The sequence below is a fragment of the Trichomycterus rosablanca genome, chromosome 15, assembly GCF_030014385.1.
Source record: "Trichomycterus rosablanca isolate fTriRos1 chromosome 15, fTriRos1.hap1, whole genome shotgun sequence".
In the NCBI taxonomy this organism is placed as follows: domain Eukaryota; kingdom Metazoa; phylum Chordata; class Actinopteri; order Siluriformes; family Trichomycteridae; genus Trichomycterus; species Trichomycterus rosablanca.
This window is the reverse complement of record NC_086002.1, coordinates 14,809,074-14,822,461: the sequence shown is the minus strand read 5'-3', so window position 1 is coordinate 14,822,461 and position 13,388 is coordinate 14,809,074. Positions and strand designations below refer to the sequence as shown.

At 42.1% G+C, this 13,388-nt stretch overlaps 1 protein-coding gene across 3 annotated transcripts in view; it reads left to right on the top strand.

Annotated features, from left to right (window-relative positions):
• rgs11 (regulator of G protein signaling 11) overlaps positions 1-6,668 on the top strand; it is a 40,939-nt gene extending 34,271 nt beyond the window's left edge. For all 3 annotated transcript variants that reach the window (XM_063010423.1, XM_063010422.1, XM_063010424.1), the window contains 5 exons: positions 535-650; positions 2,320-2,407; positions 2,957-3,095; positions 5,303-5,385; positions 6,509-6,668. In XM_063010423.1, coding sequence (XP_062866493.1) covers positions 535-650; positions 2,320-2,407; positions 2,957-3,095; positions 5,303-5,385; positions 6,509-6,608 — 526 coding nt within the window. In that variant the 3' untranslated portion in view covers positions 6,609-6,668. The remainder of the gene's footprint in view (positions 1-534; positions 651-2,319; positions 2,408-2,956; positions 3,096-5,302; positions 5,386-6,508) is intronic.
• Positions 6,669-13,388: the final 6,720 nt, after the last annotated feature.

The window sequence follows — 13,388 nt, the reverse complement described above, 5'->3', positions numbered from 1 at the left end:
TAGTTCAGCTTTTTCCAATGTGGACATCTCAGTCTAATCTGCAGTATTTCTCTCCCATTGATAAAAATACAGAATAAAGCGCGTTCCGTATCAGTTCAATACGGAACACCACGTTTAGTTTCCAAATAAGGAACAATTCCGTATTTTACGGGACGGTTGGCAACCCTACTCACATGTGGTTGCTTCTGCTGCTTTATAATGAGCAATGCTATGCTAAGTAGTGCTAATCTTGTGTCCAAAACTCAACATGTGCTTGTCAGGGACTAGCAAAAAAACACCATAAAACACAACTAATACTTGTGTAGTGTTAGACTGGTTATGCTGGGTGTAACTAGTCAATGATCAGCATTTGTTATGTTTTGATGCTGGTTTATGCTTCTCACCACAGTATCACTGTTGTGTTTTTATGCCTGTTTTATATCTGTATGTAGATACCTGATCGATTGACAGCGCCCACCCCCAGTCCCAACAAGTGCCTCTACATCTGCACATGTCCAGTTTAATTCACTCCTGATTTTTTTCTTTTTGGACCAGGGTGGCCATGCCAACTAAACTCTGTGTGGAACGTTGGAGTTTTAGCTTCACGGAACTGCTGACTGACCCATTAGGGAGAAAAGAATTCCTTGCTTTCCTGGAGAAAGAATTCAGTGGTATGTACACACATGTTGTACAAACCCAACTGCTAAAAAGTTGGGACAGTGGGTACAACCCCAAATCAGAAAAAGTTGGGACAGTATGGAAAATGCAAATAAAAACGCAGTGTTTGTTACATTTACTTTGACTTTTATTTGATTGCAGTCAGGATGAACCTGAGATATTTTATGTTCATGTTTTTCTGCATTTTAGGCCTGCAACACATTCCAAAAAAAGTTGGGACGGTAAAGCATTTATCAATTTTTAATTTTGCCATTCCTTTTCACCACACTTTAAGACATTTTTTACTAAGGATACCAAGTGATTTAGTGATTCTGCTTTTATTTTGTCTCATTCTTCCTGCAAACACGTCTTAAGACAGTACGGGGTCGTCGTTGTCACATTTTTCGTTACAAAAATCTCCACACATTCTCTATTGGGGACAGGTCAGGACTGCAGGCATGCCAGTCCAGTACCCATACCCTCTTCTTCCTCAGCCATGCCTTTGTAACATATGCAGCATGTGGTTTTGCATTGTCTTGTTGAAAAATGCATGGACGTCCCTGGAAAAGATGACGTCTTAAAGGCAGCATATGTTGATCTCAATGTACCTTTCTGCATTAATGCTGCCATCACAGAAGTGTAAATGACCTTTGCCAAGGACACTGACACAGCCCCACTCCATGCCAGACCCTGGACTTTTTTTTGGACTTGTTGCTGATAACAGTCTGAATAACAGTTCTTTCAAAAAGACCTGGAATGCTGATTCATCTGACCACAATACATGTTTCCACTGTGTGATGGTCCATCCCAGATGCCTGCGAGCCCAGAGAACTTGATGCCACTTCTAAACATGGTTAACACAAAGCTTCTTTTTTGCACAATAAAGTTTTAAGTGGCATTTGTGCATGAAACTCTATATTGTAGTGCTTGACAAAGGTTTGCCAAAGTAATTCCTCACCCATGTGGTTATATTAGCTATTGATGAATGATGATTCAGAGATCACGGGTGTATATATTAGGCTTGTGCTTTTGCCCTTTACACACTAAAAACACACTAAAATACATTGTTTTTAAACATTTTAATAATTTTCTCATACATTTGTTGACAAACTGGAGATCCTCTGATCATCTTTGCTCCAAATTGACTGAAGTTGACCAGACAAAACATGATACATCTTAGGTTCATACTATCTGCAGTGAAATACAAGTCAAAGTAAATGTAAGGAACACTGCCTTTTTATTTGCATTTTCCATACTGTCTCAACTTTTTTGGGTTGATTTGGGGTTGAATATGAAAGAACATACGCAGTGGTTTTTGTTAACATTATGAACCTTAAAAATAATTTCATTAATCAAATTGAATCATATACTTATAGCCAAAAGTATGTGAACGCCTGACCATGCACACTTATTTAAACATTAATTTCTATAGTTTAGCCCATTGCTCTGAAAGACTCCAGAATAGGTCCTACTGCAGTGGTATCTGGTATTTTATAGAGCTCTTTTTATCCTGCTCTACTTTCTGAAACATAAATAATGTAATGAATTGCCATGTTCGTCTCTTCTTTGTTTCCCCCTTCCCCCCAAACTATTTTTATATCCAATCTTCTACTCCCTCATTTCCATTTCTGTCCTTTTTTCCTTCCACCTCTGCTTTATTTTTACTGTTTCTTGCCACGGCAGCTGAGAACCTGTGCTTCTGGCAGGCGTGTGAGGATATACGACATGGTGAATCCTCTAAAATCCTGGTGAAAGTGGACGAGGTTTTCAAGTAAGACCCTACAAATTCACACATGGATGTAAAGTTCAGTCTCCACTTCTTACAACTTTTTACTTAGTTGGCTATTGAACATAAAATTATATATATACAATATACGGTCACAAGGAATTGGTGAGTTCAGGTACAAGTGTAAAACAGCAATTCTATAAAATCAATAATATGTTTCCACTGACAAGGTGGCTCGGTGGGTAGCACTGTCACCTCACAGCAAGAAGGTCCTGGGTTCGATCCCCAGACGGGGCGGTCCAGGTCCTTTCTGTGTGGAGTTTGCATGTTCTCCCCATGTCTGCGTGGGTTTCCTCCAAAGCTGCGGTTTCCAGTCAAGTTAATTAGGGTGTGTGTATGTGTGTGTGTATGTGTGTCTGCCCTGCGATGGACTGGTGCCCCATCCAGGGTGCTACTGTGTGCCTTGCGCCCATTGAAAAACTGGGATAGGCTTCAGCATCACTGTATTTGCATTCTGGAATTCGCATCATTTGTCACAGTGTAGTTTGAGCTTGCAGTGGCTCAATGTGTGTTCATCCGAGCTGCTTTTGACAGGCAGTACCTCGCACCTGGAGCCGCGAACTCTGTGAACATCGACAGCAAGACCATGGAAATAACCCTGGAAGGTATGAAGCAGCCCAATCTCTTCGTCTTCGACGATGCTCAGATGCACATTTACGTCCTCATGAAGAAGGTGAGAGCTCAGCACATGACAACAGTCAAACCTACGACCAATAATCATGTCTAAAACTAAATGTACTTCATAAAGCCAAAAGTATGTGGACATGCTCTTGATCAAGTGTCCATCTACATTTGGCCATTAAGTGTATCTGCTGTACATTAATTTTAATAATGCAGGTTCACTTTTACAGTTTAATTATCAATCAATAAATATTCAACCCCCAAAGAAAATAAGGATTTATAACTATCACTGTATTGACAGCAAAGGAACAAAGATAATGATATAATTTAGAATAACAATATTTTGTCAATACTGCCATGTCACAATTATTCAACCTCTACAAATTATCACTGGCCTGAAAACCTAATGCTAGTCTGTTGGACCTAAAGTTGGGTTACAACATGAATAAACCATCGGAACTAAATAACCAGCCTTCATTTGCTTCATCTGTGATGTGTTATATAAACACCACCCAGAGATCCAAGTGTTTTGGTAAATTTCATTGCACCGAAAGGACAACAGGTATAAGATTAATAAGATTTCCATTATTTGGAACATTCTTAGAGAAACCATTAAGAGTACTATACAAAAGGTTCCAGACTTATAGTGGAGCAGCAAACCTGCCTGGATACCTGGAGGCCTCAGCAGTATCATCAGGACAATGAAGAAAAATAAACCCAGTGTTAGTGCAGAATACTTGAAAGATGTCCTGATAAGGCTGGGACAAATGTGTCTGTGGCAGCCATAGGAAGATCACTTAACAACCAAAGATGTAATGGTTGAACTTCATGATGCAAGCCACTCTTGACCAGAAAAAATAGATAGGGTCGACTGGAATAAGCCAGAATGAATTTGGTCAGGTCTAAGTGAGTTCTGGGACACAGTTTTATGGAGTGATGAATCAAAACTGGAACTGTTTGGCCATTTGGATCAGCGGTTTGTCTGGAACAAGAAAGGTGAGGCTTATGATCAGAGGAACACTGACCCACCTCCATGATAGACTGTGGAGATAGTGATAACGTGGGAATTTTTTGCTCCTGCATGAACTGTCTACTTGGTCATGTGACTGGCATCTTTAATGCAGTCAGGTTAACTGGAGACACTGAATTGCCCTATAGGTGAATGGGTGTGTGTATGTGTGTGTGAGTGTATGTGTGTCTGCCCTGTGATGGACTGGCTTCCCATCCAGGGTGTTACTGTGTGCCCTGCGCCCATTGAAAAGCTGGGATAGGCTCCAGCAAACCAACCCCCCGAACCCCATGACCCTGATTGGATAAGTAGTTAAGAAAGTGAGTGAGTGAGTGTTCTGCCTTCTGTGCTGAAATCAGACCTTGGTGATAATTGGACAATCTAGCGAACAATGACCCCAAGCATACCTTCAAATCAACCAAAGCTTTGTTAAGAAATCAGTCCTGGAATATTCTGGAGTGGCTTTCCCAGTCTTCAGATTTAAATCTCATATAAAGTCTTCAATGGGATCAAAAGAAAGCAGTTGGAGCACAAAACCTCTTAGGAAACTGGAAACTTCTTCACTAGATGAATGGGTGAAGATTCTACAACAGAGGGCCGCTCAGGTGGTGCAGCGGTAAAAACACAAGCTGGAACCAGAGCTGGGATCTCGAATACATCGTATCGAATCTCAGGTCTGCCTACCGGCTAAGGCTGAGCGGCCACATGAACAACGATTGGCCTGTTGTTCAGATATGGGCGGGACTAAGCCGGATGGGGTCTCTCTCTCATAACTCGTGCAATTATGACCTCTGCTGGCTGATTGATGGCGCCTGCACAGAGATGAGAAAAGAGTGCTCTTAGGGTGTGTCTCTCCGTACACAACGCTGAGCTGCACTGCACTCGTCAAAAGTGTAGGTGATAAGATGCATACCTGCATGCTGCCCACGTGTCGGAGGGGGCGTGGGTTAGCTTCTTTCTCCTCAATCAGAGCAGGGATTGGCATTGGTGGAAAGGAAGCATGACGCAATCAGGCAATTGGACGCGCTCAAAAAAGGGAAAAAAAGGGGATAACATGCATAAAGAAAATATATATATAAGATTCTACAACAGAGGTGTCAGAAGCTCGTTAGCACTTTCCTTAATCACTTATTAGAGGTTATCAAGGCAAACAAGGATGTTCCACCAAGTGCTGAGACAACCAAAGCTGGTCCAAAACAATTTACCCTATTTAATGAAAGTATATTTCTCCTGTGTCCTTTAATCTGTAGGACTCGTACACTCGCTATCTGAAGTCCCAACTGTACAAGAACCTGTTGGCTAAAGCTATAGTACCACAGGAAACTAAGAAAAGGTACATAAATGTATAAACACCCTAACAGTTCCATTAAAAACAGTGGTTCTCAAGCTAAGGTACAAGTATTTCAAATGTCCTGGGATTATATGCATGCAGTTAAAGAAAAAAAATTGGATATGACTAATTTCTCTGTGTACTCTGCTGACCTTTGCCTGCAGCATGGAAGTTTGGGGTCAACAATTTTCCCCCTCTCTCTGCCAATCTAGTTCACAATTACGCAGTTGTAAGTCATTCCTCACTGCTGCAGACTCCTACCTTAACATGGGGTTGTACCTAACATGCCACTTCTTTTCACCTGTCAGAGATCAGTATTTACATTTACATTTTCGGCATTGAGCAGACGCTTTTATCCAAAGCAACTTACAGTACTGTGACAGTATACAATCTAAGCAATTGAAGGTTAAGGGCCTTGTTCAAGGGCCCAACAGTGGCAACCTGGCAGTGGTGGGGTTTGAACCGGCAACCTTCTGATTACTGGTCCAGTACCTTAACCACTAGGCTACAACTGCCTACTAAGTGGAAGAGTATTAAGTGGAAGAGTCAGTTTGTCTTCCACTGCTGGTAATCCCGATTGCATTTGAGGAGGGTATATTTGCTGCTCACGCCCCTCCGATGTGTGCGCAGTCCTTGCTGACTCCTCCTTTTACACCTGTACTTCGGTGGATTTGCACATAAAGCTCATCCACTTTCTGCTCACCAGGGTTCTTGCACAGCGTTTGAAGACCCCACCCACTTAATCCAGTCATTTTCCCACCCAGCAGACATGGTGGCCAATTTGTTTTGTCTGCTCCAGGCACTGCCAATTGTGCCCACTAGATGGCGCACTGCTGGGTTGTTCAGAATCTCGGCACTGGTTTGTTAGCGAAATATCATCATCTGTACTAATAAATTAAAGAAATGAATACCAGAAAATATAATGTAGATCAGATGGATCTGACGGTCCTGTTGAGTATAAGCAGAATGTCCATGTCTGTTTGATAAGATGATAATGGCACTTGTTCTATCGGTGGTGGGGGTTCTTGAGAAGTTCTAAAAAGTTTGAGAACCGCTGCTTTAGCAATGTCAGTCGTAATATGATCATGGAATAATCAGCTCATGTTGTACATGCGTGTGTATCCAGTGTGTTCCCCTTCACGCGCCGACAGCGACACTCCAGTCCATCTCCAGCACTGGTACAAACAGGAGATGAAAATGGAAAAGCACAGATGAAGAATGGATGAACTGCGTCCTTCAATAACTCACACTATTCTTTACAAACACACTGTATGGCAAAGTATAAGGATACTTGTTCTTATTACTGATATTAAGTATTTTAACCACATCCATTGCTTATAGATGTAAATGGTTCCAACTTTGTGAAATAAGGGCCCAGATGGGTAAAGTCCCTTTCCTGTTCCAGCAGGACTGTTAATATGGTACAAAGTGAAACTGTTTATTTCAATACACATTCCAGTGGTGTTCAGTGGGGTAATTGACATCAAACTTTGTACATAGACTGCAAGCTAGGCCTTCTCATCTACCATCAGTGCTTGGCCTCACTGATGCTCTTTTGACTAACTGGGCACAAATTTCCACATACACACTCTAAAATAGTGAGGAAGAGCTTCCCAAAAAAGACCATGGTTTTAGAATGGGATGTCCAACAAGCTTAGGCAGGTGCCCACATATTTTCAGCTACTTTTTAGTGCGTCCAATTACCGAATTGCATCATGCTTCCTCTCCACTAATGCCGATCCACACTCTGATTTGAGGAGAACGAAGCTAACCCACGCCCCCTCCGACATGTGGGCAGCAGCCGTATGCATTTTTTCACCTGCACTAGGCGAGTGCTAATGCGGATCAGCCCTGTGTACAGAGAGACACACCCTGATCAATGCACTTCTTCCCCGCCCCTGTGCAGATGCCATCAATCAGCCAACAGAGGTCGTAGTTGCATCAGTTATGAGGAGACCATATCTGGCTTACTACTACCCCACCCCTATATGAACAACAGGCCCATCATTGTTCATGTCGCCGCTCAGCCCAGACGAATGGCAGAGCTGAGATTCGATACGATGTATTACAGATCCCAGCTCCGGTGTGCTAGCTAGCATGTGTTTTACCGCTGCGCCACCTGAGTGGCCGAATCACACAGTTTTAAACAGTACATTATAAACTTGCCTGCAACCCATCCCAAAAAGTTGTACAATAGTATTGAGGGGTGTCAACAAAAGACAGGGTTGTTTACAAGCAAACATGTGTTGTGGATTACCAATAGTCCAAAAAGTTAAAAACAATGATATCTAATACACATTTACAATTGAGTGATTTCACCATCTACAGTCCATAACATTATCAAAAGATTTAGAAAAAAAAAACACAGAATGGCCAAAACAAGACCTGATATTACAGATATTAAATGCCTATAACATTTGATTAACAGCATTAAAAACTGACCTGCTTCTGTAATGAAAATAACCACATGGCTTCGGAAAACCCAGTGTCAATAAACACTGTTTGTCGCTGCATTTACAAATACATGTTAAGACTCTACTACACTAAGAGAAAGGCGTAGATACTGTAAACAACATTCAGAAATGCAATGGGTTCTCTGACCTGGATTGACATACACTATATAGCCAAAAGTATATGGACACCTTACAATGAGCTTGTTGGACATCCTATTTCAAAAAACAACGTTATTAAAATAGAGTGATCTCTGTGTGATCATTTCACCTATAACAACAGTCAGTCAAAAGAGCATTTGTATGGCTGGGCACTGATGTTGGTCAAGAAAGCTTCATCAATGTTCAGTTTGTTACAATTCTGTTCAGTAAGACTGATGTCAGGACTCGTGTCTTTATAGACCTTGCTTTGCACAGGGGCACAGCCATGCTGGAACAGGAAAGGGCTGTCCAAAGTTGAAAGTATAAAATTTCTTATATCATTTATTTATTATACCTGTTGTGGCTGAAACACGTAAATTCAATCATTAGAAAGGGTGTCCCAATACCTTTGTCCATATAGTGCATTTGACTGTTACTTTATATATACATACATCCATGTATACCCACCCACTGAGCACTTACTACCATACAGATTAACTTTGTGGGCATACAATTACTGACTGTAACCCATCTGCTGCTTGTTTACCTTTATCACCTGTTTTCCATCTATTATTCAAATTATTCAAAAGGCACCCCTACAGGACCACCACTGGCCAGATGCTGTTTTGGTGGTGGACCATTTTCAGCACTGCAATGACACTAGCATGGTAACAGCGTGATAGTGTGTGGTATTTATATGGGTGTATCAGGTGCAGCAGTGTTGTTGGGATTTTAAACAGTGCTGGGAGAAGAATAAAGCCCAAACCAAAAATATTAAGCCACCAGCGCTCAATGATATGAAGGTGTCCATTGACAAAAGACTGGAGGAAGATGAAGACACATTGTCCACTTGAACCGTAAACTGTCCACCTACAACCTGTGCTAACATGAGGTTGAGGTGTGTTCGAAAACCTAGTGAGCGTCCCCTGAGAAGACGGCTGTTTGAAATCCTAGATGCCTTAATATCCTCACTAGTAAGGTATCTTAAAATCTCAATGGTATTTTGACATTCAGCATTCAGTGTGGCACAATTTTTCTCACAGAAAAATAAACAACATGGCGGATTATTATTGATTTTTAATTTGTATAAACGTTCACAAGTGTCATTTATTTGTAAGTTTGGGCTTGTCAGCGAATTTAACCATTTTCGGTACACAGTGGAAGATGTTAGTTTACATGCTATCACATTGTGCAACCTCATCCCATTGGTTTGAATGGCATGAAGCTAACTGTGTTAGCTTAGTTAGCGAAAACTGATGGAATCGGTATCTGAGTAGTGCGTTCGAATAACCTGCCCTATAAGTCAGTGACTTATTAGAATCCTCTCTACTTAGGCAGCTGGCAGCTCACTAGGGTTTCGAACACACCCATGGTATGTGTTCCTAATAAAGAGGCCAGAAAGTTTCATATCAGAACAACACACGGTTGTAGCTCTGTGGTTTAGGTACTGAACTAGTAATCAGAAAGTTGCTGGTTCAAGCCCCACCACCACCAAGTTGTTGCTGTTGGGCCTCTGAGCAAGGCCCTTAACCCTCACTTGCTCAAATTGTATTCAGTCATAACTGTAAGTCGCTTTGGATGAAAGTGCTGAGAATGGGCAGTTGTAGCCTAGTGGTTAGAGTGCAGGACTAGTAATCAAAAGGTCACTGGTTTAAGCCCCACCACTGCCAGGTTGCCACTGTTGGGCCCTTGAGCAAGGCTCTTAACCCTGAATTGCTTAGACAGTATCCTGTCACAGCACTGTAAGTCAGTTTGGATAAAAGCATTGATTGAGTAATGTGGTACAGGGTGATGTCTGAGTGGACATAGCAACAGAAAGGCTACAGTCAGTAATTGTTTACCCACAAAGTTCATCTGTATAGGAAGTCTACCTTATAAACCATCAATACATGTATATACCAGATAGATGTACCTAATAAAGTGCTCAGTGAGTGAACCTATAATAGCAGTACATATATTGATTGTTTTGATGAATATTATTAATACTTTACTATGCAACTATTGATCTATTCCTTCACATTCAGTGCATGAATATCCAATTTCACACAGTCTTACTATGCAAATGCACCTTAAAAATGAGATACGCTGTTATTAAATTATTTTTCTTTCCAGAGTTTTACTTGAACCATTTTAAGCCTAAATAAAGCACAATCAAAATGTTCTCTGTAATGTTTTTTTTCTGGTCATTTGTTCTGCATTATTTTGGCAGCACATACATCTTTGGACATTATGAATAAAATTAATATTACAATTTGACCTCAACTCCTCCGAACAGCTTTGGGATGAACTGGAACACTGATTGCAAGCCAGGCCTTCTCTCAGGGGCGTAACTACCGGGGTTCAGGGGGGGCAGGTGCACTGGGGCCCATGGCTGGGGGAAGGGCCCTCCACGACATGAACTCAAACCCCCACCGCACTACTTCCCCATTGGCTGCATTCACCAGGTCGTTATTATTACATTAGTAGTATGTGAGTGACATTCAGCTCAGCCAATCAGAATGCAGCAACCGGTTTATACATGTGTGTTCGGATGATCTGCTGTTAGTTTTGTATATAAGACTCACCTTATGGCCCCAGCATTGAAGTTCGGGTGCTGGAGCTAGGCGGTCTAAAGTGTTGTAACGCTCATTGAAGTCCTGACTAAACAGTTAAAGTGAACTCTACCTTGTCATGTGCCTTTTTTCCCCACACCTCCACCACCGCACGCAGCAAAAGACCCGTAGCATCCCCGCCGGACAGCGACTAGGTGAGCCGACCTTCTAGTAGCGAACGACAATATATATAGAGGGGGGCCCAAAATTATTTTTTGCACTGGGGCCCACGAGTTCCTAGTTATGCCACTGCCTTCTCTATGCACAATTAGTTGAAAGTGCATTTGATGTCTGGTACTGTTAGATTCCCAAACCGTGACCTAGTTTGTCTGGCAAAGGAAGCACGGAGTCACAGTGTGAGCCGTCATTCTCTTATTCATTCTTGCTTCAGTTTTGAAATTCTTCTATGTATCCTCTTTGTCAGTGCATTAGCGGGCACACCTTTTCTCTTGAAGTCGTGATGCCCGAGTGCAAGTTCCAGTTTTCGCTAAATGTGGATGTCAGCATTCTGTTTATTGTTCTGAGAGCTTGCTCCAGTTTTGGTGGTTTGGGCCTTGCGTCATGCTTTTCTTGGGAGAGCGGAAAGTCCCAAGCCTTGGCACAATGTCCCAGTTTCTGGAGGTGAGACTTGCCCAATAAATGCAACTCATTGGCGTGATACAGTAATAAAAACTAATACAGATGTTAGTTTACATGCTATCACATTGTGCCACCTCATCCCATTGGTTTGAATGGCATGAAGCTTACTGTGTTAGCTTAGTTATCGAAAACTGATGGAATCGGTATCTGAGTAGTGCGTTCGAATAACCTGCCCTATAAGTCAGTGACTTATTAGAATCCTCTCTACTTAGGCAGCTGGCAGCTCACTAGGGTTTCGAACACACCCATGGTATGTGTTCCTAATAAAGAGGCCAGAAAGTTTCATATCAGAACAACACACGGTTGTAGCTCTGTGGTTTAGGTACTGAACTAGTAATCAGAAAGTTGCTGGTTCAAGCCCCACCACCACCAAGTTGTTGCTGTTGGGCCTCTGAGCAAGGCCCTTAACCCTCACTTGCTCAAATTGTATTCAGTCATAACTGTAAGTCGCTTTGGATGAAAGTGCTGAGAATGGGCAGTTGTAGCCTAGTGGTTAGAGTGCAGGACTAGTAATCAAAAGGTCACTGGTTTAAGCCCCACCACTGCCAGGTTGCCACTGTTGGGCCCTTGAGCAAGGCTCTTAACCCTGAATTGCTTAGACAGTATCCTGTCACAGCACTGTAAGTCAGTTTGGATAAAAGCATTGATTGAGTAATGTGGTACAGGGTGATGTCTGAGTGGACATAGCAACAGAAAGGCTACAGTCAGTAATTGTTTACCCACAAAGTTCATCTGTATAGGAAGTCTACCTTATAAACCATCAATACATGTATATACCAGATAGATGTACCTAATAAAGTGCTCAGTGAGTGAACCTATAATAGCAGTACATATATTGATTGTTTTGATGAATATTATTAATACTTTACTATGCAACTATTGATCTATTCCTTCACATTCAGTGCATGAATATCCAATTTCACACAGTCTTACTATGCAAATGCACCTTAAAAATGAGATACGCTGTTATTAAATTATTTTTCTTTCCAGAGTTTTACTTGAACCATTTTAAGCCTAAATAAAGCACAATCAAAATGTTCTCTGTAATGTTTTTTTTCTGGTCATTTGTTCTGCATTATTTTGGCAGCACATACATCTTTGGACATTATGAATAAAATTAATATTACAATTTGACCTCAACTCCTCCGAACAGCTTTGGGATGAACTGGAACACTGATTGCAAGCCAGGCCTTCTCTCCGGGGCGTAACTACTGGGGTTCAGGGGGGGCAGGTGCACTGGGGCCCATGGCTGGGGGAAGGGCCCTCCACGACATGAACTCAAACCCCCACCGCACTACTTCCCCATTGGCTGCATTCACCAGGTCGTTATTATTACATTAGTAGTATGTGAGTGACATTCAGCTCAGCCAATCAGAATGCAGCAACCGGTTTATACATTTGTGTTCGGATGATCTGCTGTTAGTTTTGTATATGAGACTCACCTTATGGCCCCAGCATTGAAGTTCGGGTGCTGGAGCTAGGCGGTCTAAAGTGTTGTAACGCTCATTGAAGTCCTGACTAAACAGTTAAAGTGAACTCTACCTTGTCATGTGCCTTTTTTCCCCACATCTCCACCACCGCACGCAGCAAAAGACCCGTAGCATCCCCGCCGGACAGCGACTAGGTGAGCCGACCTTCTAGTAGCGAACGACAATACTAGAGGGGGGCCCAAAACTATTTTTTGCACTGGGGCCCACGAGTTCCTAGTTATGCCACTGCCTTCTCTAACAGTACCAGACATCAAATGCACTTTCAACTAATTGTGTATAGATTCCCAAACCGTGACCTAGTTTGTCTGGCAAAGGAAGCACGGAGTCACAGTGTGAGCCGTCATTCTCTTATTCATTCTTGCTTCAGTTTTGAGGTTCTTCTATGTATCCTCTTTGTCAGTGCATTAGCGGGCACACCTTTTCTCTTGAAGTCGTGATGCCCGAGTGCAAGTTCCAGTTTTCGCTAAATGTGGATGTCAGCATTCTGTTTATTGTTCTGAGAGCTTGCTCCAGTTTTGGTGGTTTGGGCCTTGCGTCATGCTTTTCTTGGGAGAGCGGAAAGTCCCAAGCCTTGGCACAATGTCCCAGTTTCTGGAGGTGAGACTTGCCCAATAAATGCAACTCAGTGGCATGATACAGTACTTTACTTCAACCATATGTGACACAATCTAATTTACTTGTGTCAATCAGGTGTC